Source organism: Lipophrys pholis (assembly GCF_963383615.2).
Source record: "Lipophrys pholis genome assembly, chromosome: 4".
Lineage (NCBI taxonomy): Eukaryota > Metazoa > Chordata > Actinopteri > Blenniiformes > Blenniidae > Lipophrys > Lipophrys pholis.
The window spans coordinates 23304246-23321098 of record NC_137637.1 but is presented as its reverse complement, the minus strand read 5'-3'; the positions used below and the strand labels follow the sequence as shown (position 1 = coordinate 23321098).

The following is a 16853-nucleotide window of genomic DNA, read 5'->3' as shown; positions in this document are numbered from 1 at the left end:
GAGTTCAGTTTTTCACTTAAAAATACCACGAAATCGTCTCAGACTGCTCCATTAGGCTGATGGAGCAATTGGGTAATGCTAATGATTAGCAACTCCTACTATGGAGAAACCAAATGAAAACTAAATTACGTAACATAGGAAACTGAAAAAATAATTTTCAAGAAAAGCTTACTCTCTTAGACTGTAACAAATTCAGAAAACATACCTGAAGAGAAGTGCAAAATACGATTCTCTCTAACTCCAGAACTAAAGATGGCGCCTTCGGCCTTCAAGTCCAGCAGGCCGTTGTAGGTACCAGATCTGTCCGGGCTACCAGATCTGTCCGGGGCGGGGCTTGCGCATGCGCTCACGCGACCAGATCGGTCCGGGGCGGAGTCCGTGCATGCGCCTGTCGATGACGTCACATAATGGGATTTACGGCGACTCCATATGGACAAACTACATTACGGGATTCATTGATGAATAGATAGATAGATAGATAGATAGATAATTACTGTTACTTTTTGTTTGACATATTTTTGTATAGTTTTCATTATTAACATACACACACCTGGACAAAATCTTTGGTACACCTTTGTTAATCAAAGAAATATCCACAATGGCCAGAGAAATATCTTGAATCTGACAAAATTAAAAATAAATAAAAATTTAATGATTTTTCCTCCTTGGTTGTCTCCCATGAAGTCTACTTTGGCTCAAACAATGACGAATGGTGCAATCTGACACTGATGTACCTTGACCTTGGAGTTGATCTTTAATTTATTTGGGTATTGTTATGGGCTCTTTTGTTACCATTCATATTATCCATCTCTTTACTTTGTCATCAGTTTTCCTCCTGTGGCCACGTCCAGAGAGAGTGGCTACAGTCCCGTGGATCTAAAATTTCTGTATAATATGTGAAACTGTCATCACAGGAGCATCAAGCTGCTTGGAGATGGCCTTGTAGCCTTTAGCTTTATTATGCTTGTCTATCATTTTCTTTCTAATCTCAGACAACTCTCTCCTTGACTTCCTCTGGGGACATGGTGTGGACCACGCTAAACATGGACCAAACAGCACAGTGGCGACTCTTCACCCAGTAAATAGGCCGACTGCAGCTAAAATAAATATTTCATTCATACAATATCAGAAAGATATTTGTTAAGAAAAGTTTATTGGCAAATATGCTGAAAACAGTGACACATTTGGACCTTTTTTGAAACAAGGAAATTAAAACAAATTTACAAAGAAATATCAAACAGTGCAATCAAAAAGATGAGCAGAGACTGGCGAGCTGGAGCTGAGGACAAGTGGAGAAGGTCGGTGGATAAGTCAAGTGTCTGCTCCTCTTTGCAAGGATATCCTGCAACATGCATAGATATTTTTGTCAAGAAGTTACCATTGTAACAGACATGTTGATTAGTCTAGTTCAGGAATTGTGTGTCACTTCTCTTCACCTTAATGCATCTGGTTGCAGAAGTGGCTGCAGTAGCCTGGATGACTGGCTTCGGAATAGAATGCAGTCACTTGCCCCCTTCTCCCTGTGCCGACATATCCTGTAAAACAGTGACAGAAAAAAAAGAATACTACTACAGTACAGTCTGCATGAAATCTTTGCATAGCTGCCATCAATAAGTATGTGCAATGAAATAGATACAAGATTTTCTAGTATGACATGCATGTACCTGGGGTGCAGTTTTTAAAAGGCCAACCACATCCAAGGCAGGTGTCGACGGTGTACATGATGTAGAACATTTCCCTGTAGTTCACAGAGAACCTACTCCATGTGCAAACACCTGTGTAAAACAAAATGTCAGCCAAAAGAGCACATTTCCTTTGAGCTAGTTAAAACATCTATGGCTTGCACAGCATTAAAGTAATATTGCACATTATTGTGCCATTTACTGAAGTACTTACTGTCAAGCCAGTGAAAATGAGCACGCCTTCTGAAACTTTCTGCAGATACAGCGTCTCTGAAGGTGGTACACACCAGAGCCAATGTTTGGAGAGCTTTATCACCTTCCTGCAGTACCACTTCTTCAAGGATGTCTGTGAGCACACAAATATGTGTCATACAAAACTACATTTTATACACATAACAGTACCTCATGAACAAATTCACGGCCTTGATCTGTAATAATCCGCTCAACCAACCCAAAGTCGAGCAGAATATTTGAGATTTTTCTGGCCACCTCTGCCGCTGTTTTGGTGTACATCGACTTGGCCACGACCCATTTGGTGAAGAGATCTGTGGCCGTCAGTATATATCTACAACATAATGTGCAATTTGTTGTAAATGAATAGCATCTTTAAATGTCATTTCATTTATAGACAACAGCTTCTACCTAAAATATTTACCGTTTTCCCTTCACAGTAGTAGGAAGAGGACCCATCAAATCAATCTCCAGGACACTCCATGCCTCCCGAACAACAATGGGATGTAGCACAGGTGCTACAGTTTGGAGTGTGTCGTGCTGCTGACACTGGGGACACTCATCAACCTTTAAAAAAAAAAAAAAGGGTATTAATTAGAATGTAGGATATAACAAAGTCATTTCTTGATTTAATTGCTAAGCTACACTGTAAGAGTATTCTGTACTATTGGAGTAATGTATGAGTATTTATTTTTTATTCTATTTTATTGACAATGAACAATTCCATGTTTCCTTTAGAAGCTCTCACCCATTTGTTTAAACTTTACATCGTCACGCTGAGTTCTCCAGTGGTAGGAAGCCAATACTTTTTCCATCGTTCTGCGTCTCCCTGGATGTCCTCCATTGTCGTGACACTCTCCCAGCACCTCACACACCTGCTTTGGATCCATCACTACCAGGAGGGGTTTGCCTTGGCAGTTGTAAAACAGCCGCTCATCTGATACAGTGGGAAAGCACAACATTCATTTAGAACTGTGCATGTATATTTACTATTTGATTACTTTATGACTAAGTTAAAATCCAGAAAATCCAGTGGCAGGCAGTGAAAACTACAACTAATATTGGTTGTAGTACTTGAAAGGAAAAACTAAAAGGAAGGGGGTAAAAGGGGACACTTGATAATAATCAGGCAACTATCAGTGCAATCAGTACAGTGTCTGGCTCTGAAAATAGTTTCTACTGTACAGTGGTGAGTTTGTCTTCAACACACTCGTGCAGTTTGTGGCATTACATTGGGGTGTGCGTGTGTGTGTGTGTATATATATATATTCTTTTTTTTAACTTTAAGTTCAGTTTAATCAGAACAATTGAACAGTAGATATATATATATATTAAATTCATACTGTGACTTACCCTTTACAAGGTAGTGTTTGGACTCTCTTCGAATCGCCCTTTTTCGGTCCTCCGTATTTCTGGAGGTTGTAGTGAGGGTGTGATAGACAGCGGTTTGAATAAAGTGACTCGGCTCAGTATAAAAGTTATCCATTTCGTTCTCCTTGTGACTCGCCATGTCGTTTTAAAGACTGCAACGTCATCGACAGGCGCATGCACGAACTCCGCCCCGGACCGATCTGGTCGCGTGAGCGCATGCGCAAGCCCCGCCCCGGACAGATCTGGTAGCCCGGACAGATCTGGTACCTACACCGGCATCACAACGCCTACTCGATTCAACCGCTATATGGACTTCATGTACCAGGATGCATTACGCAGTTTGGACCGGATCTCTGGAGTTTCTGGACGCTTTAGTGCAATGCTGCCATCTAGCGTTTAGATAACGAAACTTCAACTATTATCATATAAACTATTACTTTGCTCATGGTGACATTTAAAACGTTCGATTTAAACGAGTTTATGAAAGCCAAGTTAGTATTCTCACCTCCAGACCAGTGCAATATATTTGTTGCAATGTTAGAAAAGTAGAATAGTACATATGTGGCAAATGTTCACCGATTCCCCATCATAGATAGATAGATAGATAGATAGATAGATAGATAGATAGATAGATAGATAGATCGATCGATCGATCGATCGATCGATCGATAGACAGATTTGAGTAAGTTTTTCTGTCGATAATGGATTATCGTATAGTCATGTTGAGAGTTGTATATTCCTGTTAAATTAATCTCACGTACCCTATGTAGTACCCCAAAGTACCCGAAGAGGGACCAGCGCACCACTGGAGAAACAATACACTGAAGCCAGTTTATGACTGTTGAATATCGCCTTAAAATCAGATTATCCGATTTCATTTGACTATTTGGAAAACAAACCCTTTCAAATTCTTAGAGCTGATTTTTGAATGTAATCAGCAGTAAACCAGTGCAGACACATATTCAGGAATATTTTGTCATAGTTTTTCTTGATTCCCTATGTAATTAATAAAGTTTTTCTCTTGTATTTAGCACTTAAAAGTGAAAGAAAAACTGTTCCATTGTGGGACTTTCCTTAAATCTCAGGCGGACAAAGTCGTCTGACCAGGTTTATGGCGGTCACGTGCTCTGTTTTGATTAGATACACCTGTGTACTTTGACTTCATAGTGTTATATGAACACCTGAGTCTTCACTGGAAGCATCCACCTGTGGTAATGATAACTTATATTGATATTATTACTTCAGATACTTTCTAAATGTAAGGCTATAACGATTAAAACTCTCTCTCTCTGTCTCTCTGTCTCTGTCTCTGTCACTCGTACCCATTTAATCTTCTGTCCTTTCTTTTCCAGAAATATGAGCGGAAACAACTTATATGATTTTTACCAACACTGTATGCACATTATAACCTACATTTAATAATCATTTAAGTCCGTTGGTTTTCCAAGATATTTTTTTCCCTTACTATCTTATTGTGAACTTTTTCAGACAAGTATTACCACTTTTATTCACTGTGCTTTGGTCTGGGATGTGGAATGGCTTTGTTTAGACCATTTCGATGTAAGTAGACTTAATCCCAATTTTTAATCATTACACATAATCATTGGCATGCTGTTGGAAAGTCATATATTTGTGTTATAAATGTATAACATGTTTTTTGTGGATGTTTGAAATCATTTGTTTCTTGCAGCTCTTTGGATGCCAATCGGCCTTGGTGTATTTTTCACCATAGCTTTTGAAATGCTTGGCATATGTACCGGTAAGGTTCCAAATGGCGATGATTTTAAAACAATGCTTCAGGCTTTGTTTAAAAGTAATAGCATCACTTTTGTTTAAATTTTTTTGTTCTCTCTCAGACATGCCAGCCCATACTAAAAGATGTAAAGGCACTCCTTATCACAAAAGAGGTATTTACCTTTCATTTCTTTCATCATGTTATTTGAACAGACACAATTTTCAAATTGTGTAAACATCACTGATACAATCAGAAATGAACAGTTTTCACTAAGAAATGTTGCTACAGACAATATTTTTCCATTCATACACAATCATTAAAAACTATGACTCTGGTGAGTACTTTACTCCCCATGCTTTTTATTTATTTATTTATTTTTAGATTTTTATTGGGGATTTTGTTCAGCGATGTTTGTGGCTCTGTTGCACCTCAGTTCATATCACGGTAAAGCCCCAAGGGTTTCTACATCTCAGATAATTATGGATATTTAGGGGGGAAAGTAGTGCGGTCTGTGATTCAATGCTGTGCTTTCTTTCAGTCTACACAATGTCTTATGGTTGTGGCATCATAGTATTTGCTCTCAGGGGAGCAAAACGGAAATACAACTCTCTGAGGTAGATGGAATATGAATGACTAAACATTCTTATTTGTTGGCAATATTTATTGTTTCAAGGCTGTAATTATTGTTTTTCTGTCTCTTTTGACAGGAAGCTGAGGAACAGAGAAAAAGCCAGGTGGTGAAACCACAGAGGGTGGAATCATACAAGTTAACATGGAAACCAGTATGTCACAGGCAGTCATACATAGAATATTAAGAAAATGTCTCAGCAAAGTCCTAAACGGAAAGTAAATAAATAATAGATTTGACACATAATCTGACTGAATTTTATTGTCATAAAAACTTAAATACAGATATTGCTGTCAGTCATACTAATATCTTGCTGTGTGTATTTCAGGTTCTGTGTTTCATGTATATTCAGACCTTTTCTCTTTCTTGATTGCATCCTCATGTTAAAACAGTTCATAGTTGAAATTATAGTTTTGTTTTTTTTCTTCTTTAGCCTGGTCTCAGGCTCCCATAAAACCCCCCCCAAAAAACTGTCAGAGCATTTACAATGTTTGCAAAAATGTTTGAATAAAATAAATATCCGTCATATTTATATTCTCCATCCCTTTGCTTTAATACTTATCTCAAGAGACTCTCTCACATCTTTTGATCTTGCCTGAGATGTGTTTACGTTTCGACTGGACCTCATATGTCACAGATTTCACTTTATTTGGTGCTACAGACACCTGTCCGTGTAAGCTCCGGCAGATGAATCTTTATATTGGAAAGAAAGTCATGGCATTAAAGAAAGTATCTGCCTAGCTCGGAGAAAGCATTGAGGTATGGAGGGCAAAAAAAAAAAGAAGAAGAAAAAAAGCACCACATGTTAGATTTATAGGCACAATGGCCTAATAATCCTCGTAAAGTTAACAATAACAAGACTTCGCGAGAATAGTTCAGAGGTCCTGCAGAAAGGTCTACAACAGCACTCTACTCCAATAGGAATCTGAATGGCCAGAATGAGGTTTTTCCTCTGTAAAATACACATAAAGGAATAAAAGCTTACCTTTGAGTTAAAAACAAACAAAAAAACAGCTAAAGAACTTTTTGAATAGTAGAAATTGATTGGAAATTAACTTTAATCATAAATATCAGGAGAGAAGGAAAAATGAGACATCATACCACCTGCCCAGTTCGATGATGAGAGTGAAGCATGGTGGTGGCATCATCAAGGAGACCAGTTACAGCTCAGAGAAAGTTTAAAGGTACGAGGCAGACTAATGAGGAAAACCTGACCCAGGCTACATTTCTATGCAGAACTAATGACAGCACATAATTGAATCCGTGTAAAACCTGTCTTGGTGTAAAAGTGGTGTATAATGGGTAGATTTTGTAGCCAATGTAACTAGTATATATTTGCTTAGGGCCACAATTTGACCAGGGGCTCCCCCTGTGCACACACAGAACAAACGTGAGCTGAAATAAACACGAATATAAAAAGAACACGCTGTTGGAGACTTTTAAAGTCAAATGCAGAGGGCTTTATTACATGGAAATATGGTGCATACAAAATTTCAAGTAACAAAGAAAATGTTTGTTTCTTAGGTTCACACATGAGATGTAACAAACCATTGCTCTGTCTTTACAGTCCCAACCAACTGGATTCCATCTTATGTAAAAGAGAAAAAGCTACACTGCTGATTCAAATGTACAGCTGGGGCACAGATGAACACTGAGGTGTGTTGGTTTATGGTGACTTTGACAGCAAAAGGCAGTGCAGAGGAAAAATGACTTTTGAAACCAGAAAAGCTGAAACCATCTTATTATTACTGCTGTGTTGTACTGCTCTTTATGTCCTACCTACATTTGCTTATTTTTTTTCCCCCACTACCTTCTACAAACAACAACTCACTTATAGCTTATTTCTGACACTGCTGTCATGATCAACACCAACTGTAAAACTAAGCCCCACCCACTTTTAAAGAGCTATCTCAGAACAACATAAAAAGCAATTCCAGCTGAAAAAAGCGAATGAAAGAGCATCATATAAAAAAAAACAAAAAAAACACACACACAAGAGCATCACACTGTATGCAAGTTGAACATGTAATAATGGATTGTTTAGAACAGTGAGTACCCACCAATGACAATGTCCCTTATGGACATGTTTTTATGACTGAACTGGATCCATGGCACCGCTGAGATGATGAGTGAGGGTTCACGTGGTTGTTTAAATCTGTGGATTTCTGCTTTTGATTGTGATGTGACGGATGCACAAAAGGAAGGTCAACGTGTAACTCTACTTCAAAGTGTACGGCACAAAATCACATTACTTTAATAAACACTTAGGGGTATTCACAGTGAATGAATTGAAAGAGCTGGGTGTCGTGTGAATCAAAAACGTACTTCACTGCTGATTTTAACCAGATAGATTGGGTGGGGCAGGAAAAAGAAAACCCCAGTTACTTGGCGTTGGTTGCACTGCTGAGCATCTTACGGATGGCCTGAGCTATGGCATCACGATCGAGCCCATACATTTTGAGCAGCTCATGTGGTTTACCACTGCGAGGAATGTGGGACACGGCCAGGCGGTGGAGGTTGAAGCCAGTCTCGTTAACCATTGCTGTGGACACCGCCTCCCCGAGACCACCTGGGGAACAACAGTTTATCACTTAATCAGGACGAAGAGGAATGGCCATTTCACTGATGGACAAACGGAAAATCAGTTGCTCTCAAAGAATTAGCCTCACCAATGCACATCAGAGGCGGTAAAACATAAAAATAAATTCTCCCTTCCACTGAAAGCAAACGGGTAGAGATGTGGAATGAGTGAGCTCCCCAACATAAGACTGATTGTAGCTGTAAATTCTCTTTGTCCACTCTAGCCCATGCCATCACCCATCCCCTTTCTCTTAACAGGCACAGGGCACCGCTGTCTGTGCTATCTAGGTCACCGTCAGCCCCATGGGTATGTGCACAGCTAAGGAAATCTGACAGCACGCTGCTTCTCTGGCCCTCACACTTAGGAAATGTGCCACAGCACCAATACATTGCCTGCGATGAACGCACACAAGAGACATCCTCGCGTCAGCCAATCAGCGAATGCCACCGCATCGCGTCTCTGTCGCTGGACCAATGGGAAAGTGCCACCACACCCCAAACGAGGACGTGGACCAATGACGGGGCCTGGTAGCATAATGCCGAGGAGCCTCTTGCTGCTGGGTTGATACTGGCCGTGCAGTAGGTCAAAGCTGAGCTAGATATGCAACTTTCATGCAGACCTACCTTCATAGTAGTGGTCCTCCACGGTGAGGATTCGTCCCCTGGTTGCACGTGTGTGATCGATGATGGTTTTAACATCCAGTGGTTTGATTGTGAAAGGGTCAATGACTCGAACGGCAATCCTCTCTGTGACATGCATTTTGGTTAAAGCACAATACAGACACAGACAAATGCATTAGAAACTAGAAAATAAAAACACTGCTTTAGGTCAGGCAGTGATTTCATCATGTACAAAAGTTTTAGAACCATATTTTTTTCTTGAAAACGGTATAAAAGGAGAACATTTTACACAGGAACATTTATCATACATACATATAAAATGTAACATTGGATGGATAATTAAATTGTGTAGCTAATTGAAAGGGGGAAAATATGGATTGTTTAAACCAGGCTCATATGTATAGACACACAATATCTGTCAAAATAAGTACAGAATTTGGTTTTCAGATACATTGTATTCCAGATATAGTAAATTAATGTTCACCTGCTTCCATGCAGTAACCAATCAAAATACATTCCGTGTTAGTGGAATTCCCTTTCATCTACTGGATATAGCATACATAATCTCAGTATCTATTTTATACCAGACCATACCTTTCTTTAGATGTTCAGCTGCAGCAAGGGCCTCATGCAGGATCATTCCAGCTGCCACCACAGTCACCTGGTCCTCCTTGCTCTGGTACACCACCTAGCAAAATCAAAGATATCCGCTATTTCCTTTTCCAGAATCTGTCAGGTCTCCTTCTGTGTCTTAGCCAAGTCTGCGTGTCTTACTAGTTCTGTCCTTTCCTGTCTTATTTTGGTACTCACTTGTCTTGTCTGCACACTTGTTTTTCCTGTCTGCCCTCCTCCCTCTGTGTGCGATACTTCCTAATGTGATTCACCCAGCTTTTGGGTTTAGCCATGATTTTTGACAGAATCTTGTATTTTAGAGCAATAGTCTATTTTTTTAATTTTATCTTTATGGTCGAATCCGTGACATATGCAAAAAAGAACTGCTCACCTTCGCCTGTCCAACATGGAAGTCCTCGTTGCTGTTGTAGATGATGGCGCTGTCCTGGCGACCAGTACGGATGTAGCACACACCCTGAATGAAGGGGAAATAGGGAACCGGGCGCATCACAAAACTATAACCATGGATCCTTTGGGGAAACCATTGCCCTGCATTTAAATACCTTTGTGGTCACAGCCAGTTCCACTGCTTTCTCTGTAGACACGCCGTCACAGGGGTAGAAAATGGTTGAGGTGGGAATGGTCCTGAACATCGCCATGTCCTCAAGACCCATCACAGAGGGGCCTTCTTCCCCTGCAACATAAACATTCATAGCTAATTATATCTATTAATTACTGAGGAAATCCTCCAAAGATCTGCTGGTTTTGGTGAGGTGATACATGCAGATGCACGGGCATAAAGCTGCACTGCATGCAGTGTACCTGCTGACAGCTTCTGGGGCAGACACAAAGGGAGAAAACGGGGAGGATTGAGGTACAGCTGCAAGGTCAAGGTGGTAAATTGTAAGGAAAACACAGCATTAGAGGAAAAGGACAGAGGAAGGCATCAACCACGCACAAAACACAAAGATTTGACTTATTAATTAAGATAGATTTCGCAGGGATACAGTGAAAGTGGACACAGTGCAGTGGTCGTGTTCAGTGTAAGGGATGTTTTTTTTTGTGAGGGCGTGAGAGAAGTGTGAGGAGGGTTCTTGTGCACGTGGTAGGTGAGCAGCTGTTTACTAACCAGTAGACAGACCGCAGTGGGAGCCACACAGGTTGATGTTGCTCTCTGAGATCGCTGCCATACGAAGCTGGTCGTAGGCGCGAGCGAAAAAAGAAGCAAGGGTGCTGGCAAATACGATGTTCCTGTCACGGGCAGCACATCCCATCGCAACGCTGACCTGGGAGAGAGAATGTTTGTTTGTCAGGTTAGATAGACAGAGGTCACACAAACTGGATCGCAAGAAGATCATCCAGAAGTTCAAATATCCGCAGTACGAAGAGTCTGTGAAAGCTTCTTTGAACCAAAAACTATTTAAAGAAGAGAGTAAGTGAGCAGCGTTTCTCATAAATCTCTGAAGCTTATTTTACCATATGGGCAGACTCAGTAACATAGTTCCTCTTAGAAACAATTTCCTCTGGTCTCTGTGTCCAATATTTTCCACAGATCTACAACATTGGCTCTTTGTCAGAAATAAAATCTGACGTTGGATAAAGTCTTCATAAAGAAATCTGTCTCTTTTTTTGTCCCTTGAGTTCATCATAAATAAAATGGTTGACGTTATATATTTTCATTCAATTTGCTAACATCCATTGAGGTTGCACCCTTCAACTTTTGACTTCTCTCATGCATTCTGCCAGATGGTCCCACCCACCGCACTGATTAATATTTTACTTCTGAATACACTTGTCATGACTACTTATCATCAGACACACGCCTGACCTACATTGGTGCCGGCTGCTATTGGGGCTGTAACAGGGGGGAAAAACAATAATAATCTGATTACCCCCTCCTCAAATTATTATCAGATAAATTAATGATGGGGCAACTGTTTTCTAAGTGGGAGTGTCAGCAGCTGCCACACTGACCACCAGGACACACACGGCCTGTGTGTTTGCCCATCCTTGTGTTACAGAGAGGCGGGTCATGCATAATTCATTAATATAGGTTCAGACATGAAGCTGTGACATATGAGGTTGTTACTAAAGCCAGACTGAACCGAATAGCTTTTTTGTTTAGTGTTAAAAAAAAGAAAGAAAAAAAAAGAGGACATTAAACCAAACTACTAGCAATAGAAAATGTAAAAAAAATATTTGTGTTTGAGAATTGGTTTCTCCTGCTGATTGTGGAAATTGATCAGGGATCATACCATGTTCTGCTGAGCGATGTAGCACTCGACAAAGCGGTTGGGGTGCTCATTCTTAAAGATCTCTGAGTAGGTGAGATTGTTGGTGTCGCTATCAAGAACCACAACGCGTTCGTTGTAGCGGCCCAGTTTGGCCAGCGCCATCCCATATGCTTTTCGAGTGGAAATCTGGAAAGAGACACAATTCAATCATCAGCAAAAAGGGATCACTCGCATACACAAAAATACACTAAGTGTCCTTTAATAAACCTTTTCTCCAGACTTGTAATTGGGTGCATTTGGCATCCGGATGTTTCTCAGGCTGACAGGTGGGGAGTCCTCCATAGGGGAGGGGGGGTACAGGTGCTTGCTGCTGCTCATGATGCGGTTTTGCAGATCCTTCATAACCATCTCTGCCATGTCTTTCGGAAGAGGCTTGGCATGCCAGCCCAACTTATCCTCTGCAGCTAAAACAACATGGACATGGCATGTTTGGACAGGTTTCACTTGGACTGGAAAACGGATGTTTGCGTTCTTTTGCATGCCAATTGTTGCAAAGTGAGAGGAATGCATTTGCAGACGATGTGTGAAAAGTACCAAATACACTAACCTGGAATGCCTTTGCCCTTGATGGTTTTAGCGATGATGGCGGTGGGTTGATGGCGGGGCTGGCTCAGAGCCTTGCAAAGCTCTTCAACACTATGACCATCCACTATGATGGCATGCCAGCTGTGCACAGATGAAGAGAAACATGATGTGATTGACACGAAAAGCAACCAGTAAAGCAATATATGTCATTGGCTTTGCAAGTTTTGTTGTGTACGTCTTTACTTGAGGATGAATTTTTCAAAAATGCAATGTTACCCGAAGGCTTCGCAACGTTTCTGATATTTTTCAACGTGATGCTGCAGGGGTGCAGAGTCACTTTGGCCAAGACGGTTGATATCCATAATGGCCACCAAGTTGTCAAGCTGGTAGTAGGAAGCAAACGACATGGCTTCCCACACAGAACCCTCTGACATCTCTCCATCCCCAAGCAGGCAGTACACACGGTAACTGAGGGAAAGCAGAAGAAATGATCATGATTTGAGTTGATGCTGTGACAAACACTGTCTGGTTAAATTGATACTTTCTATTATTAAGTTGGGTTGAATTAGTTCTGAAATGTTATTAAAACTTCGCGGGACCAACGTTGAATTGGTTAGTCGGTCTTTGTTTCGTGAAAACAATCTTAGATGTATTGAGTTTGTCTGAGATAATGAGTCAAAATGACCCTTTTTTTTTTTTTAAAGTTTTTTTATTTTATTTTTTTTCATCACTGCACATGAAACTGAACGCATCAAATGAAATTAGTCTGAAAGCTATTAAGAATAAAATATTTACAAATAATAAAATGTAGAAAGCACAATATTGGAGATGGATTGTGAGATGAAATCTGCTTGCGGGGTAAAAATAACTGAGATATGACTGCTATGCTGGTGATTATTAGAGCAGAAGAATTGTAAGAGCAAGCGCACTAAGCTGCAGTACACACACACACACACACACACACACACACACACACACACACACACACACGCACACCAAATGTGGAAAATCCTCATCAAATGCTACTTGAGGGAGGCATGCTTCAAACTCAAAATATAAAATACAAACTAAATCAAGGTTTTAGCCCTAAAATAATATGAATGACCGAGAAAGGGTAAATACAGACAACTTGGTAATTTGACAATAAAAAAAAAACCTTAATGAAACACAACAGTATTTTAAAGAAACAACTGAGAGCAATTTGGTGGAATATCAGGGTCTACCTGGACTTGTCGAAATATTTCCCGGTGTATGCCATCCCACAGGCCACACCAAGACCCTGTCCCAGTGATCCAGTTGCCACATCCACAAATTGTTGCCTCTGCAAAGCACACGGTTCATAAGAACAAGACATTGTTTGGAAACATGGTGGATGGTGTTTGACTGCTTGTGCTCTGGGGGATATTCTTGATGTGTGTGTCGGGAACAGTATGTGACTGCTCACCGGGGTGGAGTGGCCCTCCAGGGTAGAGTCAACGTGGCACAGGGTGAGCAGCTCGCTCTCCTTTAGAAAACCTGTTTCAACCCACATGGAGTACAGCGCTGGAGCAGCATGGCCCTATAAAGTATTCAACATGCAGTTAGGACACCTCTACACACTCCGAGCTCCTTATAACCAGACGTGCTGACTGACTCTCACCTTGGACAGGACGAAGCGGTCGTTGTTGAAGTTCCTCAGGTCTTCAGGGCGGTACTTCATAGTGTGGAAGAACAGCACAGACATGATTTCTGCCACACTGCAGCATGATGTGGGGTGTCTGTGCAACAAGGGAGAGAGTGCTGTTCACCATGTGTCGAATATAAGTACATACATATGCACAGAGGCAGGTACTGTAAATATAGACTCTCACGTTGTGTCTTAACTTTGAAACGTTTAACAGGATTATTCGACAAAAATCGCATCTCTATGATAACAATTATATTTAATAGAAAATGCAAATACATTGTAACAAAAACTCCCTTTGTAACATAGTATATCATAATAAACTGTCAACCAATTTCAGTCACACATCTGGTATTCTTCAGTACTCCTAACATTACTGTGGACTTCACAGGACAAAGTATTTTGGCGCGCTGTAGTCCGTTGATGGTTATTTCCTCTAAACTTGACAATGATGTGAGTCCAGGAGCATGGTAAGATTTTCTTCACAATAGGTTGGAAATTGCAGCATTTTAAATAAATGAATTAAGCTACAGGTTTCTTTTGTTTTTTAAACATTTACTCTACTGATCTCCAAATGATGTATTTCTATCACAAATAAGTGCAATGGTGTCGCACTGTAACACGAGAAGGTAATGAAATATTTCATATTATTGTAAGAAGAAAAAAAACCCTATCTATTCGGATCTCTACTGAATGAATAGGCCGTGACTGCAGCACGCATGCGATAGTAAAAGCCACTGCGACACACAGTTCAGCCACGTACTAATCTATTGTGTCTGCCTAATAGTGCATGAGGACATATCACCAAGTCAAATGCCGTTTTTAGTCGTATTTGCAGAAGCCAGATATCAGCTTTTTTAACAACATAAACGCTATCACCAAATGTTCCTATAATCTTCAGCTCAAAAATGTTATTTTAAAATATTACATAAATTTGCATTGCCCTGATACACATTACTTTAATCATTTCAAATCCGTGACGATTAAAATGATGTAGAATTAAATTTGCTCATTATGCAACACTTAAAAGAATAATTTTTGTGCAAATGTTTGTCCGTGTAATTCTTTGTAAATTCTCCATAAAACAGAAATGTTTTTTGATAAAAGTTTGATAAGGATATTTAAGATATGTCAGATAATTTGAAAAGGATTCAAACCACAGCTCGGGAAGATTTAAGGAACCATTTTGTAGATTTATCTCGTTCTGTGAATCCACCAATGGAGGAGCACAAAGGCAGAACACATTGTTCCTTTGACCCTTCACTTGCATGTGAACGAGTGTATCTCCACATGCATGGTTTGGTAGGTGTGACCAATGATGTTCATCTATGAATTCTAAGGAAATATCAACTTTACAGTATGTTTAAAAGTGCAACGCATTCACATTCTTTCAGTAAAACCCATAAAGGGGAATCAGTGAATTCGACTCACCCACTGCCCGCTGCAGTCGTTGCCTTGATGGAGTTGATTCGGAGGCGATTGGCGATGTTTCTCAGTGCCTGCACTGTCTGCTGGTCAGGTTTGTGGTAATCCTCCATGAAGGCAAAATATCAGGTTCTACTGCACCTAAAAGAAAAAGTGGACCAACTGTGAATGTGTGTGTGTGTGGGAGAGGGGTTTGCCAAAGAGCAGCACCTGCAAATGTGTGTGTGTGTGTGAAAGAGAGACAGAAAAAGAGAAAGAGAGAATGGAGGAGAAGCTCTATATAACACACACACACACACACGCACGCACACACACACACACACACACACACACACGGGGGGGGGGAGGCAATGACGTGGGGATGGGTGTTACTGCTAAAATGTAAGTGCACTCATTCTATTGGCTACTGTGTAGATGGGATGTTGGAGGTTTGTCTCAGTTATAGATGGACGTGTGTGCGCGTGCGCGTGTGTATTGTGCATGTGTAAGGGGGAGGGTGGATGTTGTTCGAAGCAACTCACCCTGATTTAGAGTGGCTTGATTGTCTGAACTGATATTTGAAAAACGGTTGATTGTTGTTTGTTATGCAGTTAAAACTAGGTTCCTATTCCTTATTGCCCAAATCTACGTTGAAGTGGACTCTTTCCTGGGTAAAATCATCATGAAGCGATTAACAAAGAAGAAAGCATTATATATGAGGACGAGAAATATAATTTAGTTTTCTGAAATGTTACATCAAACAACGATACACACATGTTGAAATCCTTGTTTACCACATATTGTCCAATAGAAATACAGATGGGTAGTTTGTGATTGTCCTTCTATTTTTTAAACTGCTTTATCCAATGCTTTATACCTAGCTACTCCCTGCTACATATAGAAGCAATCAGGGCACACCCTGGACAGGTCGCCAGTCCATCAGGACAAACACAGAGAGACAGGCCATCATGCTCACACCTACAAGCAACTAAGAGGGACCAATTAAGCTCAAATGTATGTTTTTCACTGTGGGGAGGACTGAATTAGCTGGGGTTAGGGTTAGAAAGGCTTCGGCCAGACGCAAACCAAAAAGATGTAAGAAGTGAGAGCTAATCACAACACCACTGGGGCTGCAGCTTGTGAATATTTGTTATGTAAACATAATAAACTGAAATGAATTTCATAAAAGAAAAAAGTGTTCAACTATAAAAAAATTTTTTTAAATATTTTCTATCATTTGTTTTTTGGATCAAAATGTAGCCTAATACTACAAGAAGTTACTTCAGAAAAGTTCAGAGGTGTGCGCCAGTGCCATTCCACAGCCCCAAGCGCCTCCTCACTGCCACTGTTTTCCTTCCTGTCTAGTGTCCAACATCATGCTCAGTGAGATTAATGCCATACCGAGCACACCTTGTCCTTTCCTTTGAACCCTTCTGCTGCAAACCTCAAGGGTCTCATATACAGTGAGTGCTGTACGTGTCCAAGAGTTTCACAACCTGGAGGGTAC

The 16853-nt window shown here is 40.5% G+C and overlaps 2 protein-coding genes across 2 annotated transcripts; one reads left to right on the top strand and one right to left on the bottom strand.

Moving 5' to 3' along the window:
* The first annotated feature begins 4434 nt into the window (after positions 1 to 4434).
* Positions 4435 to 6177, top strand: LOC308108611 (uncharacterized protein). The gene is made up of 8 exons (XM_080461700.1): positions 4435 to 4495; positions 4637 to 4677; positions 4773 to 4844; positions 4975 to 5043; positions 5141 to 5191; positions 5401 to 5463; positions 5558 to 5633; positions 5727 to 6177. Exons 2-8 carry the CDS (start codon positions 4641 to 4643, stop codon positions 5758 to 5760), a joined length of 402 nt encoding a protein of 133 aa, XP_080317826.1. The 5' UTR covers positions 4435 to 4495; positions 4637 to 4640; the 3' UTR covers positions 5761 to 6177.
* Positions 6178 to 7072: 895 nt separating this feature from the next.
* Positions 7073 to 15783, bottom strand: tkta (transketolase a). Its single transcript, XM_080461699.1, has 14 exons — positions 15374 to 15783; positions 13919 to 14036; positions 13724 to 13837; positions 13503 to 13600; positions 12556 to 12747; positions 12302 to 12420; positions 11962 to 12158; positions 11716 to 11880; positions 10590 to 10746; positions 10024 to 10154; positions 9852 to 9935; positions 9443 to 9536; positions 8852 to 8974; positions 7073 to 8216 (listed from the first exon to the last, which is right to left on the bottom strand). Exons 1-14 carry the CDS (start codon positions 15478 to 15480, stop codon positions 8029 to 8031), a joined length of 1887 nt encoding a protein of 628 aa, XP_080317825.1. The 5' UTR covers positions 15481 to 15783; the 3' UTR covers positions 7073 to 8028.
* Between the last annotated feature and the right edge of the window lie 1070 nt (positions 15784 to 16853).